This window comes from Panthera tigris, chromosome C2 (genome assembly GCF_018350195.1).
Source record: "Panthera tigris isolate Pti1 chromosome C2, P.tigris_Pti1_mat1.1, whole genome shotgun sequence".
NCBI lineage: Eukaryota > Metazoa > Chordata > Mammalia > Carnivora > Felidae > Panthera > Panthera tigris.
Window position 1 is genome coordinate 69,695,681 of NC_056668.1, and position 22,348 is coordinate 69,718,028.

Below are 22,348 nucleotides of genomic sequence, written 5' to 3' on the forward strand. Positions count from 1 at the left end.
CTCTCTGACCAGACAGAGGCCTGTGCCCACTCCAGAAACTGACTCACTGCATCTGGCCAAATGTCTTTATTTTATTTCATCTCATTTCATGTTTATTTTTGAGACAGAGACAGAGACAAAGCGTGAGCAGGGGAGGGGCAGACAGAGAGGGAGACACGGAATCCGAAGCAGGCTCCAGGCTCTGAGCCGTCAGCACAGAGTCCGACGCGGGGCTTAAACTCATGGACCGCGACATCATGACCTGAACTGAAGTCCGACGCTTAACCGTCTGAGCCACCCAGGCGCCCCTGTTTTTGAAAAAGTTCCTCAGTTCATTCTGAAGCTCAGAATGGGTTGGAACCAGTTTTAGCTGTTGTTATTTTTAATTCTATTATTTGGGCTGGATTAAAACTGATTTTTAAAAAGTCATCTAGGCTTAGTTGGTTATGCATCGACTCTGATTTCAATTCAGGTTATGATCTCACGGTTCGTGAGTTCGAGCCCTGCGTCAGGCTCTGTGCTGGCAGTGCAGAGTCCGCTTGGGATTCTCTCTCTCCCTCTCTCTCTGCCCTTCCCCACTCATTTCCCCCCTCAAAGATGAATAAGTACACATTTAAAGTTAAATAAATAAATAAATAAATAAATAAATAAATAAATAAATAATCCTCTATTACTTGTTTTACTGTTACTTAGGTAACAATGCATATGTTTAGAGAACACTGAAAACATGTTTTTTCTAAATGTTCTACAGATCCCTATCACTTTGGGGTCTTTAATAATTCTAAAGGGCTTCCCCTCAGATTCTAGAACCTGTGGGGCCACCCCAGTGTAGGGGTAGGTGAGACTGAGCAGGAGGACAGACCCAGCACTCCAGGCGCCAGAGAGAGGTCCTACTTGGTGGCACACACGGCTCCAAGGGGACTCAACAACAGACATCCAGGAATCAGTGTTAGCCAAGGGGTATCACAGGTGAGCTGAGGATGGTGACCACTAGCCAGAATCACAGGGTTCTGGGAGAGCCAAACCAGCAGCAGACAGTAGGGACTAACCCATCCCCTTTCCAGAGAGGAAGCAGCGTTGGTGGGTCAGGGAGCTTAATGCTGGTCACACAGCTGGCGGGGGTGGGACCGGGCCTGTGCTCTCCTTGGCACATCACTTCCTGGAAGTGGGGAATGCGCCAGATGTTCAGTGTCCTTATCTGGGGACAGAGGGAGAGGTGGCCCAGCTCACTGCAGGGACCACTAGATGGTGATCCCCAAGGTGGTGACCAGAGGTGTCTCCAAATCATCCTGCCTTGTGCTAGCCTACAGATAGGAAGTGGGGGGAGGGGGGGTACTTGACCGAAGCCACCCACGGGGCCATCGAGAATGCAGAGGTGAGCATCCCTCCGTTCAGAGAGAAGCCATGGCTTGCTCAAGGCTACTACTTCTGAGGGCTACAATTGTGTGGGACCTATGAAGTGAAACGCCCTTGCCTCCCAAAGACATCTGTGGGTCAGAAGTGGAATAAGCTACAGAGGAATAACCCAGACCAAAAGCCAAAGGGATTTAATTACTGAAAGATGGTGAGGAGTGTCCATCTGTGAGCATAACCTTCCCCCAGGGAAACATGCCTGCATTAAGGGACACAGTAACGAGAGAATTAAATCTCCCCAGTCTTACCAGTGTGTCTGTGTTCTCCAGGGCCTAAGTGCAGAAGCTAGGGGAGCCCCTGCATCAGTGCAGGGAGCCAGTCACCCAGGACTTAGAAAGGCTCACATGCCGTCCGCCTGGCCAGCAGCACAAGGACGACTGGCTTTAAGCGGTCCCGGTGGCCTTCCCCAGCCAAAGTTGTGGTCTAACCGAGGTCCTAGCTGTCGGGCCCGTGCAGCCAGCCACCTGATCACCAGAGAATGACTCTAATTCAGCCATGGGGTCTCATGTCCTGCCGGGCACAGGAAGGCTATAAAAAGCACTTCAGGAACAAGTAAATCTGTTCTGCTAACCTCCTTTCACAGTCCATTCCCTGAGGGATCAGGAAGGAATCCAGAGTCTGTCAGGCAGCTGGAATGAGACTTTTCCCTGATTACCACAGACTTCAACTGATACTGAAAGCTCCCCAGTTCCTTGAGACTTTCCATCTCCCACTCGGAGATTCCAGAGAAAGGTCATGGACACAGCAGCCCTCCCTCCCATCCAGTCTTGTTACTGAAGCCTCATTGGGATGCTCCTGGTTTCCCCACAGGGCTCTTGGCCTGACCCTCGCTTTCAAAAGGGCTGCCCAGCCCCCACCCCAAACCCACCAAACCCAGGGCTGTACAGATGCCAAGTCCACCAGGAACTCATTGAAACAAAGCGCTGGGCACGGGCATGCGGTACAGAGCCCCACAGGAGGTGACAGGAGAGGGGGATGCTGTGGGAAGCCCGTGATGGGCTCACTGCGTCCTTTGTACTGGGCGTTAGTGCTTGCTGCACGGCTGGCCACTTGCATACTGATTTGTCAAAGCCGGTTCATGAGAAAATCAACTCCCAGTGGCCGGGCCCACTCCATCAGCACTGGCTGGTGTTGGGGCCAGAGGAGGAAAATTAGAGAAAACACAGAAATCACTGGAGAAGAGAACCTTATTGGATATGACACTTTCAACATTTTATTTGAGGCGTGTTTCTCGTTGAGGATGACCTTGTCCCTTACCCCCTGCCATCTTTCCTGCTTCTTGCCCAGAAGAGCTCTCTTAACCCAGAGAACACAGGACAGTCACAAAACCGTGGCCTCTGGTTGGAAGTGACCATAGAGTCCCTCCCTGTGGAAGCTTTAGCTACAGGGGTGAGACCCACCTGGCTGCCACCTGAACCCAGCTGTCCCAAGGCTGCACCCCACACACGTACCCCATGGGGCCCATCCTCATCCATAGACCAGACCCAGAGGTACCCCATGACAATTATTCCCTGTGTACTTTCCCTAATCCTGCTTCCCTAAGGTAAGTCCCCGAGGCCTTCTGCTCGCTCTACACTCCTGCCTACCTCATACCATTCGCCACCTTGTCCATGGGGCTCCCAAATCATGGCATTGAAGAAAAACACCTGGCTGCCAAATAACACCAGACACCTTGGCACATCTGTCCTACCCGTATGTCCCGGGCCTGCCTCTGCAGCCTCCACTCCAGCCACCCTCTCCTTAGGCCCCAACACTCCCCTCAGATGCTTCCTCCTACAAAAGGGCAATGCTTGTTCACAGCCTCAGAGCCTCACCTGCTGCTCACCATGCCATGCCCACTCCTCCCCCTCCATGCCTGGAAAATCCCTACTCATGCTTCTTAGCTCGAACAGCACCCCTGTGATGTGGTCCTTCTTCCTTGGGGCTGCAGTGACACCTTGCTGAGCTTTTATAGCCGCACCCATCACCCTCTATGGGGCTGCCTCATCTGCACGTGTATTTCCTCTGCCAGATTTGTCCTTGAGACAGATGTTAGAGCAGGGAAGTGCCCACATACTCAGTAGCCGGCCTGGTTGCTGAAGCCCAAGTGTGAGCCCCCTAGAGAAAGCTCAGTCTGGAAGGAGGGACAGAAGTTTGCCTTCCTGACCCAGGGCTAAGAGAATCAGATTGGCCTCAGCCAGAAGTGCAGAAATGCATCTCTCAGCAAAAAGGTGGCTGAGGGAGCGCCCCCTCATTCCCTGCCAGGGCCGGCTCCATGGGCCTGTGTCTGTGCACTCCCAGGGCCCCACACTCCGAAGGGCCCTGTGCTGTTTAATCCTCTGCTGTTGTCACCTTCAGACTCTGCATTTTTGAACAAGGACCCCATGCTTTGATTTTGCACTGGGCCCTGCACCTTATGCTGCCAGCTCTGCCCCCACTGCTTCTGGGGCCCTCAAAGAGCTGAGTCAAAGGGACGCTCCCGGCACAAGCATGCGGAAGAGCCATCGAGGGCACCCGTGTGGAGGCAGCGCCCTTCTTTCTCTATCGCAGATGCTCTACCAATCATCCCAAGACAGCTGAGATTTTTTGTGTTTGCGAGAAGATGCCATTTAAAAATCTTTTTTTTTTTTTTTTTTTTTTGTCCTCTGGACAATGTCCTTACTGTTTCTGAGCTATCCTGGCAAAAAAACAAAATCTGTACAGCACGGTGTCTGTATGTAAGTGGTAATGATAGCACCTTGGGCTTCCTTGAAAGCTTTTTCTTCCAAAGTGCATGAGGTATACCACAGGCTTTGGTACCAGCAGCTTCAGTTTCGACTGCTGGTGTTTGGGGTTCAACAGCAGCAGGATTTCCGGCAAGTTTCTCAGGTCCCCCTTGGAGCCTCAGTCTTTCTCACATGAAGTGGGGAAGTAATGTCTACCTTACAGGCGCTGCAAGAAGCAGAGGAAGCTGCAGTAAATCCCTACAGCAGAACGGGGCCCATTATAAACCCCCGGAGTGGTACTCATGTTATCCCCTCCATGATAAGGAGGACTAGTCAGATGACCTTGGTGTGAGTGGCATCCACTGCTTGCTAGCTGGGGGATCTCGGGCATGTTGTCATACTCCCAAATGTCAGTCTGGCAGCAATGGGTGCAGCGTCCCATCCCCCACCTGAGCCAGGGGGTGTGTGCACTGAATGAGGTGAGGTGCCTAAAGGCACTCGATGAACTGTGTTCCCCATGTGAGGGCCCCCATTCTTTGTTATCATGCTTTGCTTCGAAATGGACCCTCTGAAATAGATAGGACAGAACAGAATCATAGGCACTAAAAGGCCAGGGAAAGGTGGTCTAGGGTACCAGCATCAGAGCCAGAAAGCCCCAGCTTTGAATTTTCACTTTGCTACTTATGGTAGTGGAATCTGGGCAATTCAATTCTTTGTGCCTGAGTCTTTCTCATCTGTCAATATAAACAATGGTATCTTCCTCACAGGGAAGTGGTGAGGAACACAGAGCTAACTCACAGTCTAATTTGTTCCTGGTCTTTCCTAAGGCTAACTGCATGTCCCTCTTGGGTCCATGAGGGACCCCAATATTCTCATAACAATTTTCTCATTTTTGCTTAAGGCAGCGTAAATTGCCTGAGTTTCTTGCATATCCCAAAAGAAATCTAACTTTATGCTGTCATTATCAAAAAACACCAGTTCCTTTGACCTTCCTGGTTTCTAGACAATTCATCGTGATAGTTGCTTGTCATTTGCTCTTTGAAAAAAAGAGAACTGAGCACAGAACTCCATATGTAGTCTTACCCACACGAAGAAGAGTGGAACCATTATCTCTGGGGTTTCAAAATACTTCCGTTAATATGACCTCAATGGCCTTTTTTTTTTTTTTTTAAGCAGCATTGTTTATTCACATTAAGCCTTTGAGAATCAGAATCTGCCAGGTCCTTATCTTAAAAACTACTAGCAAACTAAGTTTCCTCTACCCTGTTAATAGTCTGAACTAAATGCAAGATATCAGTCCTGTGATTTCAATACTGCTGAATTTTGAAAATGATTTTAAGTCTTGGTTTTCCTGGAGCAAAGATAATCTGTGTTCTCTAGTTCTGTGACCTTTTCATACTTGATAAGCAGTCTTTCGTGAGTTCCACTCAAGCCAGTAGAAAACACAAGTAGATAAGAGACATTTGGAACCTCATTCAAGTCTTCCCTCTAGCTGACATTATGAACACTCCTCAGAAGCAAGTTTACTCAGCTACAAATCTGCCTAACTGTGCTGTCATCAACTCACATCATTTATCTTATCCATAAGGATGTCATGAGACATTGCCAAGAGCCTTCCTGAACCCCAGGCGTCTTGTGTGTGTGCTGTGGGTCCTCTCTCTCACTTCTGTCCCACTGCACCTATTTCTCCAAGTAAGGATTCCTTGCTGGGTGTTTTTCATGTGTTATTCTTGCGCCTTCCTGACACTGCCCCAGGCATTCTAGCCACAGATCCACAGAACTCACTTACATGTCATTTTCTCTGGTTATCTCTACTTCCTTCTGTCTTTCATAGCTGTCTCTCTAAACCCTGTGACAATTAGGCATTGTGCTTTTCAAAAAATCATCTAGATTGATCAAAACAACATAAATATGTTGCAAAATTTGACAAGTATTAAAAAATAAAATTTTCTTGGAAGTGCCTCTTTAATGAGATGACGCTTTCCCCACCTAAACAGTCCATGTATATATTATTACTTATTGCTAAATAAGACAGGGATCAATTCTATTCCAATTTTGTATTGGTCTAGATTAAAGCACAACCTCCAAACAAACTTATTCATTTAATTAGGAAGATGGGAATGGAAGGATTTTTGTATGGCAATGTTACCTTATTCTATGAGTGCCTTCCGAGTTAAATGCCACAATCATTTTTAATTTTTAATGATTTATCATCTGACAACTGATTAGGACCTCTTTCACTTTTTTTTTGTAAATAAACTTGGAAAAAAACATGCTTTAGAAAAACAGTTGTTACTTAGAGTCCTTCACTTTCTCAACACTGATGCCATGTTCTGAATTTTCCCTTTGACAGGGCGAGGCACCACTGTAAGACTTACAACAGGCGAGACATCCACCTGTGTGTCATAAATGAGGGCTGCTGTGAAGGGGAAGGAAGGAGAGGATCAGGCATGGCATGTGGGAAAGGCCCAGAAGACCATATGGAGGCTCAACCAGACACATGGCTACACCTACTTTTAGAGCTCTTTCCCCTAGAGCCCTGGGTATAAGTGTGTGTGTATCCACTTTGGCCTTCGTTAGTGCTTAGTGCCCCCAAAGATATGGTCATCTATTTTCAAGGTCCCTATCCATTTTTTTTTGGCTCTAGTCAGATTCTTTTATGTGTGGAAGAGAACTTTCTCTCACTGCCTTTCTGTTTTCTGAGCAATGAAACTATCAACATAGCAAGGAAAGGATCCACGGTCTGCTTCTAAGCAGCAGGAAGCTCTGGAAGACGTGTGGACAGCTCTCCATCACCACTCTGCCTGCCTCTGTGCCTGTGTTTGTTCTTTGTTCTCATCACCCATATATTCTCCCCCTCCCTTAAGCCCTTGGCTTGGCACATAGGTACATATCTTTACATACAATATTTCTTAATTATACCCACTTAACCCACACAGAGCTTCTAGGCCCTCCATTGCTGTGGAGTTATCCATTCCATGTGACCAAATCAGAAGAAATGGATGGCTTTCTTCATATTTTGCAGAAGAGAAAAGTGAGGGTCAGATTATCCGAGACACAGAGCAGGCTGCAGAGGACTAGGAAGGAAGGCCAGTTCTCTTAGATTCCCACCCATACTCGCCCACATGATTTCATCCCTGTCAAATGAAAATAATAATGGTTGAAAACACCAAGGGCACAATGTCAACTTGAGGAAGCCTTAGGTGGCGATGCACTGAACACTGTCGACAGACCAGATCCACCCGGCACCTTAAACACACAACACAGAGCATGCCTAGGAAGGTCCCCCAGCATGTTATGCTGAGTTGGAAGACAGAATATAAACCCCTAAAGGACTCTAATAAGTCATAAAAGTTACCAGAAGTCAAAGAATGATGACCAATGCTAACAGGTATAAATGGGGATGAGAACTTACCGTGTCCCCAATCTTCAGGCCTTCACACTTCCTCTGGCCAGGGTAGGACATACCATCCTGGCAGGTAGCAGTAAAGAAGAGATTAAGATCCTCAGGCTGATCCCAGACAGACAGCTCCACTTTAGACCGGATGCTCTGAACAGAGAGAAAATGGAACCAGAACCAGTTAGTAAAGCCTGCAGTTCTCCACACTGGTTCTCTGAGGCCCACTTGACTATCTCTAACTCAGGAGTCTCAGGCCAAGGAAAGTTGGGCTTGGTTCACTGCCGGTCCCACATCCTTTCCCTTCTCTCCACACGTATGCCATCTTGCTAGACCTGGCCCAAAATCTCCCTCCATGAGCTCAGAGAGGTTGATAATGGTCCACCCGCCATATGGTAACTTTATCTACTTCACAGGGGTGATGCTCTGTCCCTGCTCACCATTCCAGAGTCACTTGTCATCCCCACTCAGCTTTGCACATGCAGCTCCTCAAATCTTGCCATGTGCTCTCTAGACTGTGGGCCTTTCCATGAGCCTGGGAGAGTATTCCCCTGGTCAGTGGCCCTTCTCTCTTCTTTTTCCCTGACTAGCATCTTGTCAACCTTCAACACCAGTTCAGCAGGCACTTTCTCCTGGAACCACCCTGCCAATCCTCATGCTCACACCCACCTCCAGTAGATGAGGGCTACCTGTGCTGAGTTTTGAACTGCATTCTGAAAGAGTCATATCTTACATGTGGGTGATGTTCTCAAGATGGTGACTGAAATCAACATCAAGCCAGAATTACCCATCAGAATAGAAAAAATAAAAGACCAAAAATATCAAGTGTTGAAAAGAATGCAGAGCAATAGGAGCCCTCACCCTGCTGGTGTGAGTGTGAATTGGTATAAAAACGTTTAGAAAACCATTAGGCAGTATCTACTGCTGTTTGGACCAACCTTAGATCTACCAATTCATTGTAAGATTATACCCAACAGAGATATGTAGTGACCAGAGATATGTATGAGAATGTTTATAGCAACACTGTCTCATAATAGTTAGAAAACAGAACTACCCAAATGCCTATCAACAGCAGAACAGACTTTTAGCAAGCCAAGTTATGGTGTGTTCGTATAGAACACCATACACTAACAATTAATGAAACATGACTACATTCCATGACATAGATGAATCTTAGGACACTGCCTGTAAGAAGCCAGACACAAAAAGCATACATACTTGTACGATTCTATTTATATGAAATTTAAAAGTAGGCAAAAATTATTGGTTACCCTTGGGGGATGGCAAAAGAATAGGGCACAACGGGTGCTTCTGGGTGTTAGTAATATTCTGTTTTTTGACCTGGGTCCTGGATACTCAGGTGTATTTAGTTTGTAAAAAGTTTGTGCAATTTTCTGCATGCCTGCAAGTTTAAAAACTTGCCAAATCTCTAAGGACATGCCTTTGGAGACTGAAGCCAAATGAACCAGCTTGTGTCTAGGGACCACATCTTACAAAAAAATACATCTGTTTATACACTAAATACATTCAGTATGACAGGATGCACACATTCTGAGAGACGAAAGCACACATGGACCCCAAGATCAACTGATGATCCTCCAGGCTCCCACTCCCCTTCTCAGGTGCACTTTGGGGAACATGGCATTGAACAGATGGCTGGCAGAACTTCCTCTTGCTCACGTGGGGTTCTTTTCTTCCTTTTCTTTTTTGCTGAGCCTATAGTGCTAAACTTGAATATGTTACATATGCAGTTTTCCCAACAAATTAATAGCTTGTTGAAAATACTGTCTGCAAAAAATAGTCTCCTCCTTTGCAACAAATTGTTCAAGTGCTTCCACAACTCTAAAAATACTCTTTCTTCAATCCATTTCCTCTTGTGCCAGCCTCAACTGGCAGAGAGTTTGGTGAGCACCTCTCAACATACAGCACTCAACAGCACTCTCCTGCTAAACACAATCAGTTATTTCCAAGGCTGCCTTCCCCACTGAGCTGTGAGTTCCCAGAGCCATACCCTATTTCTCCTTAGGACTGAACACAGTTTCTGTTGAATGAATGGGTGGATGTCCTAATGGCAGCTATGCTAACGGGCTCAGACCGAGTGGAAGAAACTTAAAAGTTATTTCTGAAAAGTCAAAAAGTTTATTCCTTTTACCGTGTCTTTTATTCCTGTGACTTATTCATCCCATAAGTGGAAGCCTGTATCTCTCCTGTTCACCCATTTTGCCCAATCCCCTACTTCCCCTCCCCTCTGGCAACCATCAGTTTGTTCTCCTATGTGTAGGTCTGATTCTGCTTTTTGTTTGTTTCTTTTTTTTTAAGATTCCACTTATGAGTAGAATCATTGGTATTTGTCTTTCTCAGTCTGACTTACTTCACTTGCATAATACCCTCTAGGTCCATTCATGTTGTCACAAATGGCACAATATCATCCTTTTATGGCTGCATAATATTCCATTGTATATATACAACATCTTCTTTACCCATTTGTCCATGACGGATACTTAAGCTGTTTTCATGTCTTGACTCTTGTAAATATGTAAACATATGGGTGCATATATCTTTTCAAATTAGTGTTTTCACTTTCTTTGGGTAAATACCCAGTAATGGAATTATTGGATCATATGGTACTCTATTTTTAATTTTTTCAGGAAACTCCATACTATGTTCCACAGTGGTTGTACCAATTTGCATCCCAACAACAGTGCATAAGGGTTCCATTTTCTCCACATCTTTCGCCAACACTTGCTATTTCTTCTTGTCATTTTCATGTTAGCCATTCTGACTGGTGTAAGGTACTCTCTCATTGTGGCTTTGATTTGCAATTCCCTGATGATGCCAAGCATCTTTTCACGTGTCCATTGGCTATCTGTATATCTTCTTTGGAAAAGTGTCTATTTGGGTCCTCTGTCCATTTTTTAATGATCATTTTTTGGTACCGAGTGGTATAATTTTTTTTTAAGATTTTATTTTTAAGTAATCTCTACACCCAACATGGGGTTCAAACTCATAACCCCAAGATCAAGAGTCATATGCTTTACCAACTGAGCCAGCCAGGCACTCTGAGTTATATAAATTCTTTTTATTTTAATATTTATGTATTTATGGATATGTATGTATGTATGTATTGATTGATTGATTTGAGAGAGAGATAGCAAGCAGGGGAGGGACAGAGAGAGAGACAGAATCCCAAGCAGGCTCTGTGCCATCAGCATAGAACGTGGTGTAGGGCTTGAACCCATGAGATCACGACCTGAGCCAAAATCAAGAATCGGACGCTTAACAAACTAAGCCCCCAGACACTCCTATAAATTCTTTATAGACTTTGATGAATATTAGCCCTGTAATTGGATATGTCACTTGAAAATAAATTTTCCCATTTAGTAGACTGTCTTTTTGTTTTGTTGATGTTTTCTTCAAGTGTGCAAAAGCTTTTTATTTTGATGTAGTCCCAATAGTTTATTTTTGCTTTTCTTACCTTTACCTTAGGAGACATGCAGAAAAATGTTGCTATAACCGATGTCAGAGAATTTCCTACCTGTGCTCTCCTCTAGGATTTGTATGGTTTCAGGTATCACATTTAGGTCTTTAATCCATTTTATTTATTTTTATATACATGTTAGAAAGTGGTCCAGCTTAATTCTTTTTCATGTAGCTCTCCAGTTTTCCCAGCACCACTTACTGAAGAGACTTTCTTTGTTTCATTGTATATTTTCATTGTTTCATTGTATACTTTCACATAGGTTAACTGACATACAATTGTGGATTTATTTCTGGAGTCTCTATTCTGTTCCATTGATCTATGTGTCTATTTTTGTACCAGTACCATACTATTTTGATTACTATAGATTTATATTATATCTAAAACAAGGTCAATTTAAAAAATATGTATGTTTGGGGGTGCCTGGATGGCTCATTCGGTTCAGCGTCTGACTTTGGCTCAGGTCACGATCTCACAGCTCATGGGTTCGGGCCCTGCATCGAGCCCTGCTGATAGCTCGGAGCCTGGAACCCGCTTCGGATTCTGTGTCTCCCTCTCTCTCTACCCTGCTCCTGCTTGTGCTTGCGCTCTCTCTCTCTCTCTCTCTCTCTCTCTCAAAAAATGAACAAACATTAACTTTCTTTTTGATATATATTTTTTTGAACTGTAAATAACTATGAGAATAAGGCAAATCAATGTATCATAAAAGGGCTAGGTAGACTGGAGCTACATAAAAAATTACTTGGGTTCAGTCACATAAAACATGAGGGCCCTGTAGCTCACCAACAAGACATTAGGAGGAAATACCAATCCTCCCTCCCCATGAAGGTCTGCTGGAGCTGCCACCCAGAAGGGTTAATGGGGAATTTGGTAGGGGGAGAAAGAGCACTGGGGACTGGGACTCCTACTGAATGAATTGGTAACTATAATGGATAGAAATTAAATCTATGCTGTAATCTAGACCCCCAAAGCCTTGTGTTGTGATCTGAAGTTTTTATTACTCCTGGCCCCCATAGGAATCAGAAACTCTTAAGATGTTGACAGCGGGGGGGGGGGGGGGGGGGGGGGGGGATAGGAATCATGAAGATTATTCAGTTTAAACCTATCAGTTTACAGAAGTGGGAACTGAGGTCAAAGAAAAGGCATTGTCCAGGGTCATTCAGCGCCTAGAGGCAGGCAGGACAGAACCAGGCCTTCTTGATCTCCCTGCAGTGCTCTGACCTTGGAGAATATGGACAATCAGGTTGTATTCTGATCATAAAGGTCTATCTCCTATAAAAGACTATGGCCTCCCAGAGGGCAGGACTGTATTCTGCTTGCTGTTTTTGTTTTGTTTTGTTTCTCAAGATGTAGACGGTATCTGCCACACATTAGGCCATTATTATATATTTGCTGGACAAATGAATGAATGAATGGAGCATAAAATATAATAAAGAAGCAAAGCTACAGGCAATACATGAAGACTTACAGATGACTCCTGAAATTCAGTTAACTCCTACCAGCCCTGCCCCTGAAGACATTTCCTTACTCCTCATCCTGGGACAAGGAGACAATGTCAAGAATGTCAGAAGTTTAAAGGCTATTAAAATGCTCGGTCAGGCTAGGTCACATCTGCAATTGCTTTAAGTCAGGCCAGCTGTGGAATGGGTGGGCGCAGACTTTATGGCAACAACAAAAAGAGAAACATGTGCTCCACTAGGAGACACATACACCACAGCCTCTGATACTACCCTCCACATGCAATTCTAGCGGTTTCCAGCTCCTTCTCTTCTTTCCCATTCTGAAAAGAGCCCCCAGTGATTCTCTGAGTCCTTGTCCCCTTTCTCAATGTGACACAGTGCTCGTGTTCTGTATGTGTGCACCCAGGGCCTTGCTCTGGGCTTGGGGCTCTCCTTAGCACCTCCAGTACAGCCAAGCTCCAGTTTAGCCAAGCTAAACCCCCTTGGGAGGACTTGGTGATCTCTCGCAATGAAGAATTTGGCAGAGAAAGAAAAGATATATAAATCAAAGCCCAGAGTTGAAGTTTCACATTATGAAAGCTGCATACAACAGACTTGAGTCTACAAGACATTAAACATGCCCTTCCCATTCTGCTCCCTCCGCAGCCTAGCTAAAAACCACAGCTATTTCATCTGTTACATGTGCTTCAACCAAAATCTTTTCAGAATGTCCCCACAGACGGTTTGCCAGCTCTCTAGGGGAGGTCAAAGTCAACACCCATACTTAGTCATGTGTTGCATGACTCATATGGGATCCGCCACAAACTGCCGAGACGGTAAGGTGACACAGAGAAAAGCAAACAGTCCGGTTAGAGTTGGGCTTAGATCCAGGCCAAGGAGAGGAGCAGGTGAAAGGATAACCACCGCTAAGCTCCCCCACACACACGCACACACACACGCACACTCAAGGCCCAGCCTGGGCCCTCCCCTCTGTCAGAAATGACCACAGCCAGTGAAGCAGGTCCTAATCACTGTTGGGCACCAACACGGCTTCCACCCACTGGACTTGGCTCCAAATACCTTGCTGTCTCACATTCGTATATTTAATAGCTTTCAAATCCCCACTGAGGGAAAGAGGCAGAAGTAGGGAATTACCGACGATCCTAACTTTTTGGGTTGACGCACACGTTCAATACCATGATGGTGGTGGTGATGGTTTCAAAGATGGGTACACGTGTCAAAACTTAACAAGTTTTACACTTTCAATCTGTACAGTTTATTTGTTCCCCATCTCAATAACACTGCTTTAAATTTTTCCAGTGAACTGTTGATAGCATTCCAGAATCACCCATGTTAAAAGTTGAGTTTCGGGGCCCCTGGGTGGCTCAGTCGGTTGAGCATCCGACTTTGGCTCAGGTCATGATCTTGCGGCTCGTGAGTTCGAGCCCCACGTCGGGCTCTGTGCTGACAGCTCAGAGCCTGGAACCTGCTTTGGATTCTGTGTCCCCCTCTCTCTCCGCCCCACCCCTGCTTGTGCTCTGTCTCTCTCTGTCTTTCAAAAATGAATAAACATTAAAAAAATTAAAAAAAAATAGTTGAGTTTCAAATGTTCATTCGTAAGTTGTGTGTCTCATTTCCTAATGCATTCTTTCATAGGAACCAGATGAACTCAGAGCTAAGCTACAGTCCTGGATTCCCAGACTTCTTCAGGGGTTTCATCCCAGGTTAAATGTAGCTCCTGCCTAGAAAAGATCATTTTCTATACTCATCCCAATCCTGACTCCTTAACAGCAGACAGGGCTCTCGGCTCCTCTCCTAACCTCCACCAACCACACGAAGCATATTCCCCAGGTCCCTGGATTTTAATTAGGAAAATGAATTTAGGGGCACCTGGGTGGCTCAGTCAGTTAAGTCTCTGACTCTTGGTATCGGCTCAGGTCATGATATCATGGTTCATGAGATCGAGCCCCGCATCCGGCTCTGGGCTGACAGTGCAGGGCCTGCTTGGGATTCTCTCTCTCTTCCTCCCTCTCTGCCCTTCCCCTGCTTATGCACTCTCTCTCTCTCAAATAAATAAATAAACATTACAAAAAAAGATGAATTTATATGTAATAAACCTGCACAGAGCCACTGTAACACATCTCCGGGAAAGAACTCCCCCAGTTATGTACAAGCTCCCACACAGAAAACCTACAATGCCTTGTGCTCCCTGGTTATTAGTGGTCCCACACACAGGTATCAAAGTACAGAACCACCCGGCCACACAAAGCACCAACAGAGCAGAGTGTTTTTTCCATTTCTGGCAAATACCATCCAGTCAGTTCTGTGCAACTCAGAGTCATTACGCTCTCCTTTCTTAAAGTCATGAGGAGCAGAGGGCCTAGGCCTTCAGCAGGTAGCACTCTTAGGGGAGCCCCAGAGGTAGCCCCAGAGGCTCCTGGGGAGCCTCCCAGCAGGATCTGAACTCAGGAGCTGACTGAGGATGAAAATCCTCCCTAGAAACCCAGGAGAAATTCTCACCCACCCTAGAGCCCAAGATGGGCTTGCTCTTCAGCCACTTATTCCCCAAAGGTGTGGGCTTGGCAGGAGGCAAGCTATGGTCACCCCCACCCCCAGTGACAGCAGGCCTAGCAGCAGCCCCTCTCCTTACCCAGGGGTCTCTCAGCCACGGTGCCCCCAGAGGCAGCAGTCCTAGCTCCTACTTTAATTCCTTTGGTCCAGCATCCAGAGCTTGAGGCCAAAGAAGTTCACAAAAAGAGAGGCCCTCAGAAAGGGGGTGACATTTGGCAGGCCTGGGCCCCCTCCCTCACACACACACTCTCTTCCCAGACACTCTCTCAGTAGGTCACGTTTCCACTCACCGAGGAAATGTGAAAACCACCAAAGGTGAACCTGGAAACCCTGGCCCATTGAGTCTGGTGAAGACTTAAATGTCAGGGAACAGAAAAGAGGATGTCAGTATGAAGGGAACAGGGTAGGAAGAGGGGAAGGAAGTCTGGTTTCTCTCAACAGGAAGTTCTAGGAGTGAGGGGGAATCAGAGCACTTGTGAGAGGAAGAGGATCCTTGTGTGCAATAGAAGATGGGGCGAGCAGAGGACAGAAAACCATCCACAAATCCTCACTGCCACTCAGCTCACGCTAGGACCAGTGAGGGCTCTGGGGTCCCCCAGTGGTGAGGACATTACCTCCAACTCCTGGTCTAAATGAGCAGTATTTTGTAACTCAAAAGAGGGCTGCACCAGCAGGTTGACAAAGTCAACCCTGGAAAGGCAGAGTTCCACATACTCATTTGTACATCAGTCATGGTTGGGAAAGTAAGATGGCTTCTCTACCACACATGTGATGCCATAGTGGATAATCAGGTTCCCAGGTCTGCCCACAAATGTCTATTTCACATGAGTTTAGGATCAGCAGTGCTACTTCAACTATATTTGCTTTATGTAGAACTTTGATTTAACAGGAATATGTACCCTGAATTCCAATTTGTGAATTCCTGGCCCCGTAAAGGACTGAGTGGACACTGGAAGCTATAACCTTAGCGGGGCTTAGCAGGGAGGGGAGAGCTGAGGGTATAAAACTTGCCAGCATGAGAACCTGTGCTTGCCATTTTCCTGAGAAAAGTAGGTCTGAGTCAAGTACTCCTCGGGTATCTGGAACTGAGGGAAAGGAGGACAGGAGGGAGAACCTGTGCCCACCCAACCGTGGTGCTCCAGTGGGGGGCACAGGCTATCATGGAGTCAGAACCTGAGCATGTCCAGGGGCCACTGGTCGGAGTCTGACTGAGCCATTTGCTGCTCACTGGGTTCAAATTTTGATGAGAGTCAAGAGAACAGAGGTGAGGGGAGAGGATACATCAAGTAGGATGGGGGCCTTCTCCACCACAAACCGGAGTGAAGGAGGAAGGCACCAAACTCAAGAGGCAGGCGGCAGGAAGCAGAGCCATGTACGCAGGCTGCCCATGTATGCATTCACTGCCCACCTGCGTCCACAGCAGCTCCTGGAGCCTCAGCGGGAGAGGGCGGGAAGCGGCAGTGGGGAAGAAACTGGTGACTTACGTTGTACGCATTGATGATCAGCTGAATGATATTTTTGGAGTCTCCATGTAAAATCTCCACTGTTGTTCCAGGTATCAGGGCTGTAAAATTCTTGAAGGAAAAAAAAAAAAAAGAAAGAAGAGATATAAGCCAATTTTGTCCTTCTATACCATCAGAGTAAACACCGGTCTCCTGAGCTAGACCAGTAAGGGCCCCCCAGCACCACACTCTGCCAGTCTCGCACACCATAAACTGGAGAAGGTGCCACAAGGAAAGCTGAGCACGGGCCCTGGGGGACAGAGCTATGTAGCAGGCTGTGGAACATCAACCTTCGAAGGTCTAAGTGCAAAGGGGCCTGGCAAGATCTGTTCCCAAAGTAGAATGTCCTGCTCCTTCTGGGAGGCCGCTCCCGTCTGGCATGTAACAGACAACTCTCTGAAATTTCATCCTCTATGGACAACATACTCTTGATATTCTTGCCATCTTTCCTCAAGTCTACCTAGATCCATATTCCCAGCTTCAGCTCGAGGATGCTCACAATCTTTTCAGCAGGAGTAAAAGGGGAATCTCTTCTAAGTCTCTCAAATATGGCCTCTTTCCTGAATAGGGAACTGACATGTGAATGATGGCCTCCCAAGGACATCTGGGTATCTCTGGGTGAAATCCTGTGGCACAGCAGGCAGCCTTGAAGTGGTTGCCTTTCCTCTTTCATTTGTCCTAATGACTATGTCACTTATTAAAGTTTCTAGACCTCTAGAAACACCCACTGCTCTCAGCCTGCCTTGGACTATGTGGACCTACTCCCTGAGCAAGGTGTCCTTGGTTCTGAACAAGGATGGCTTAGGCCAAAGTGGATCAATTCCATCTTGAAGTATCTGGAAGCATACCAAGTCTAGTCGGTGCAATCAATCCCTCTAAAGAAGTTATGTGTAAATGGCTGGGTTTTATCCTGCTATCTTCCACTGAACAACAAAAAAATAAAACCAACAATCCTCTTCCTTTGTTTTCATCTTCTAAAATTGATTCAGACTAACAGAAGAGAAAGAACTGAAGTTTTAAGTGGAATTTTATCAGTGATAATCTCAGGCAGGAGCAATAGAAAGACATGATCAGACAGAGGTTATTCTGTGGATATTTAAGAGCAGCCCAGAGAGGGGACTGGGGCAGGCAGCCTGAGGGGTGGACAGGGTTGGGGAGGGATTGCTGACTCAGTTCTCATAACCTCTCAAGTCAAAGGAAGTCAGAGGTGAGCCGAGTTTTACATTTAGCTTACATGAACACTCCTTGAGCAACTCAGATAGTTCTAGTTCAAAATGTGACTTGCCTGTGGTTGTGAGGAAGAACACATTCACGAGAGGATTTTATAACGATGGCCCAGAGGATGGCCCAGGAAAAGTCTCTGAGACAGAATAGGTTCATACACAGACTGCTCTATTCTCCCAAGACATTTATTGTTTTCTTTGGGAAATCCTATCTCAGACCGACCCCTTGGTCTGCCCTACTCTGTGAGTAAGGCATAAAACTCTGGGAATACTGGAATTAGTAATGTAACCTGCTTCAATGCCTTAGTTTTCTTTCTGTACACTTTTATTTTATATTGTCCTTCCCTATGGATTACATTGTATATCCATTTCATCATCTGAAAAATGGGAGCTCCTACTGTCTCAAAAGTTTTTCTCAGGATCACATCAGATGCCCTATGTTTAAATTGCTTATAAAGGCATGTGCTGCTAAGTGAATGTTGAATAGCTTCATCAATACTATTATTTCCCACTAGATCAAGGCAGGGCTATATTTCACTTCTCCCTTGGATCTCCCACATAGAGGAAGGCTGGTAACACTCCTCAGACCACTACCTCACACTTTGCCTCACCCCACATCCTAATCTCCTATTCACCTTTGGGTCATCATGGGCCCCAGAATCAGGCCATTGGCTCCCCTCATTCCCTCCAGGCTTACCTTATAGAGCATATAATGGCTTTTTGTCACTGCAAAGATGAGGTTGATGTTGTTCTCTGCCAATTTCTCTCCAAGCAAGGCAAGAGATGGATAGTCCTAGCGCCAAGGCAAAAGGTCAAGGCTGTAACGTTTCCTTTTTTTTTTTTTTTTTTAATGTTTATTTACTTTTAAGAGAGAGAAAGATAGAATGTGAGTAGAGGAGGGGCAGCTAGAGAGGGAGACACAGAATCTGAAACAGGCTCCAGGCTCTGAGCTGTCAGCACAGGGCCCAATGTGGGGCTCGAACTCACGAACTGTGACATCATGACCTGAGCTGAAGTCACTTAGCTGACTGAGCCACCCAGGCGCCCCAAGGCTGTAACATTTCTAACAGGCCAAGATACCATCCCCAGCTCCAACATGCATTCAGGAACCCACACTTGCTAGGAAAAGCATCTTCCCCTGGCCATCCTTAATAACCAAGCCCCATTGGCAGCTCCAAATTGGGGAAATATGCAGAAAGGATGTCCAGGTAAGGGCCTTTTGGCACTTCCCAAACTAGATGCATTCCTCTCACCCCTCCCAATCCAGAATGGAGACATAATGAGTGGAAGATTCCCACAGCTGGTCTGTGCCTCCATCCTTTTAGGAAGGATGGGGCATACAGGAGAGGCCCCCCAAAGTCCAGCCACCATACCCTATCATCTACCATCAGCAACCATTATCTTTATCTTCCTTAGGACTTCTCCTCCCTAACTCCTTGCCCCACTTTCCTTCTCCTAAGCCCAACAACTGGGCCCCCCAATGTCTCTCATGGGTCCTGCTCACTACTCAGAATGGGCAGAAGAGGCTGTTGACCTCTCGCTTAAATGTTGGGCTATGGTGGGGGAGGGGTCCAAGCAGGAGGGGAGGGTGAAGGCTGAGAGGCAGTCTAATAATGTCCTGAAGGATTTTAAGGGCTAATGATGGGTAGAGGGGTCCTCATTAGTTCTACAGTTATCAAGTTCTATAGTTATGAGTCCTTTTTCCAGACTCCATTATTCTTGGGATAATATGGAAGGCTTGAAACTGGAGAAAAGGGGCTCGCCCAGCAAAAGAAATTACAAAGTATTTCTCTCTAGCCAGACACCACGAGAATGGATTTGGGAAGGAAGAGGGTACAGGTTTTTGTTTGTTTGCCTGTTTGCACAGTAAGTGTGGCAAGATCTTGGTAACTATTACATCTGTATAGGCATATAGGGGTTCATTCCAATGATCTATTTTTATGATATATGTTTGAAAGTCTGCATAAATTCTTTTCAATGACATGGTGATGGTCATAGACTATTGACAGTGGAAGGTCCTTGGGGCCTCCCATTCTGTACAGGACACCTACAGCCCCACTCCTGAAGGTGACAGGACTCAGTGCCTCAGGGAGCCCATTTCTAGAAGTCACAATGTCTTATCCTCATTTATTTTGCCCTATAACTTCTATGCAAGTTTTGATCTCTGCAGGAGCACAGTCCCTGGCCTCCTGTAAGTTCACCTCTCCCCTCTGAGATCTATCTGGTCTCCCCAAGTCACTTCTTCCTTAACTAAATGCTTCCATTTAGGTGCACGATGGCAGAAGATGAACCAGCTGCAGAAATCTGTGAGAAATGTTCTGAGTTAATGAGTTCTGAAAGCCTAGCTGGAGAAGATGGACTAGAAACCCAATTCCCAGAACGGACTGGAAAGTCCATGAGTAGAGGGCACCTGGCCCACGGACAGGATCATGGGAGCGGGGCTGGGACCCCTGGTCCTCACCATCTGATTGGACACTGTGTACTCGTTGGCCTCATTCAGGTGGCACTGGCCATCGTGTGGCTGCACCAGGCCCCCCAGTTTTCCATCCAGTGCAATGTGGGGAACGTCGTCTGTAGTGAACACCAGCAAATGCAGCGCATCCTTTCTCCAGCCGATCTTCTCCTAAGAGACAGAAGTTTGAGGGGGGCCAGGAGCTTCTGACTGCTGCCCAGGCTTGCCCCAGGACATCAGAAAGCGCACTGGCCCGTCTCCCAGTGTCGTGGTCTGAATCAGAGGCATCCTTCTACGTGCGTAGCCGGGGAGCACTCATAGAAACCACTCAAGAATGATCCACAGAACTCAGAAGAGACACAGCCTGAACTGGGGAAGCCTAAATGCACAGAGACACAGCTGCACACCTGGGCCCGTGCAGGCCCAGGCACCCGGAACCCTCCCAACCACCATATGCTTCCCTGTTCCTTTTGGTTATACTTGAGGGCTACCCCTTCTGGACATTTCCCCTCTGAGCCTCCTGTATTATTCCATCCCCGGAAAAGCCTTTAACCCACCTCAACCCAACCCCTGACAATGCACTCGGGTTAGCTGGCCTTATCTAAGATGACCAGTAAGGGAACATTTCAGTCCCCCAGTGAGACACAAATCACCCAGAATGGAGTGTTCCAATGGTCAATGGATCTTGCCTTCGGAGGATTTGGTAAAATCTGCCATCTATTCTGATAGGTGTAAACCACTCCAATCATTAACTGAAATACCTCAGTGTTTAGGTCAGTAAGATTAGCTCTGTTCTCCCTTTACTGCTTCATGTATCCACTCCAGCAAAAGGCACAGCTACATACAGTCTGTATTGCAAGAGAAAGACTCTATTTCTCACATGCAGCCACTGTGGCCCCAATGCTACAAACACCCCAGCCATTATTATTAGGAACAGCTGGACCCTGATACAGAGCAACAGAAACTGAGATATGGCCACTTTCTTACTAACAGTGAAAAGGCATCCCCAAATATGTTGGTGGCAGAGTGAATACATGCCGAGAGTTATCTACACAAGCACCCTTGATATGGAAGCCAAAGACTGGATTCACAGACTTTACAAGTTAAAAGCTGTTGTTCTTCCAGCAGATGAGGAGTTGAAGGCATCACCCTCTTTCTTACCACCATATTGATGAATTTAACAGCCTTTAAGAGCCATAATATTTTCTCACTTGCTCCAAAAGCGGCGTGGAAACAAAACAATAATAATATATCACAAAAAGTCAGACTAATGGGGGGGGGGGGGGATGTTTTGTCCCAGATCCCAAAGAGTTTACAGTCAAATGGAAACAGGACTCCAACACATCCCCATTAAGGTGCTAATGAAGGTAAATACAATGTCAGTGGAAACCAGAGAGGAGGAGGCTTGAAAGCCTTCTCAGGGCGCATGAAACTTAAGCTGAGCTGGAAGAATAGGAAGGGCTCTTCAAGGAAGCTGGAGGAAGAAATGCCGGAGAAGGCAGAAGAGGGGGTGGGCATTGTAAGCACTAGCAAAGGCACAAAGAGGAGGCCAAGCACATTTTTGGGACCTGGAATAAGAAACCTAGAAGGTCCCTGACAGCAATGACATCTAAGCCATGACAAAACTGATCTGTGATGTTAGAAGGCAAGACAGTGGTTCCCCTTGACAGCATGAATGGGGGTAGTTAATAACTGAAAAGGGTCACAAGGAGGCTTCTGGGTTCCTGGTAATGTTCTGTCTATTGACCTGGTATTTCTACCTTGTGAAAATTGACCGAGATGCTGCACTCTTTGTACAGTTTTCTGCAGGTATGTTAGACTTTGGTAAAGAGTTTAAAACTGTGAAGTAGTTAAAGCAGTACATTACAAGCCGTGGAAGGGAGGGCACGATGCTTTGGAGATAAGGCATAATCAAGAGGGTGTAAAACAACAGTGCTTTTTTTAGGAAAAATGTGGATCTGTTATTCGCAAGGACACAACAATGTGCTAAACACCCTGACAAGAAAGTAGAACAATCTTTCATTTGACAATGTGTATTAAGAACCTTAAAGGAAATCAGAGACCTAAAAAAATGGACAGAAAGATAGTTTCCATGGATCAGAAGTGTCAATGTCACTGAGAGGTCATCTGCCCCCAGACTGATCTATAAACTCAATCTATAAACACAATCTATAAACACAATCCCAATCAAACACCCAGAAGGCCTTTTT

At 46.2% G+C, this 22,348-nt stretch overlaps 1 protein-coding gene across 1 annotated transcript in view; it reads right to left on the reverse strand.

The window, feature by feature from the left end:
- Window positions 1–22,348, reverse strand: part of ITGB5 (integrin subunit beta 5) — a 120,757-nt gene that overhangs the window by 34,837 nt on the left and 63,572 nt on the right. Inside the window, exons 6-9 of the mRNA XM_042998988.1 lie at window positions 20,148–20,309; window positions 18,384–18,479; window positions 16,446–16,535; window positions 7,492–7,626 (exon numbers count right to left, since the gene is read on the reverse strand). Of these exons, the coding sequence (XP_042854922.1) occupies window positions 7,492–7,626; window positions 16,446–16,535; window positions 18,384–18,479; window positions 20,148–20,309 (483 nt within the window). The remainder of the gene's footprint in view (window positions 1–7,491; window positions 7,627–16,445; window positions 16,536–18,383; window positions 18,480–20,147; window positions 20,310–22,348) is intronic.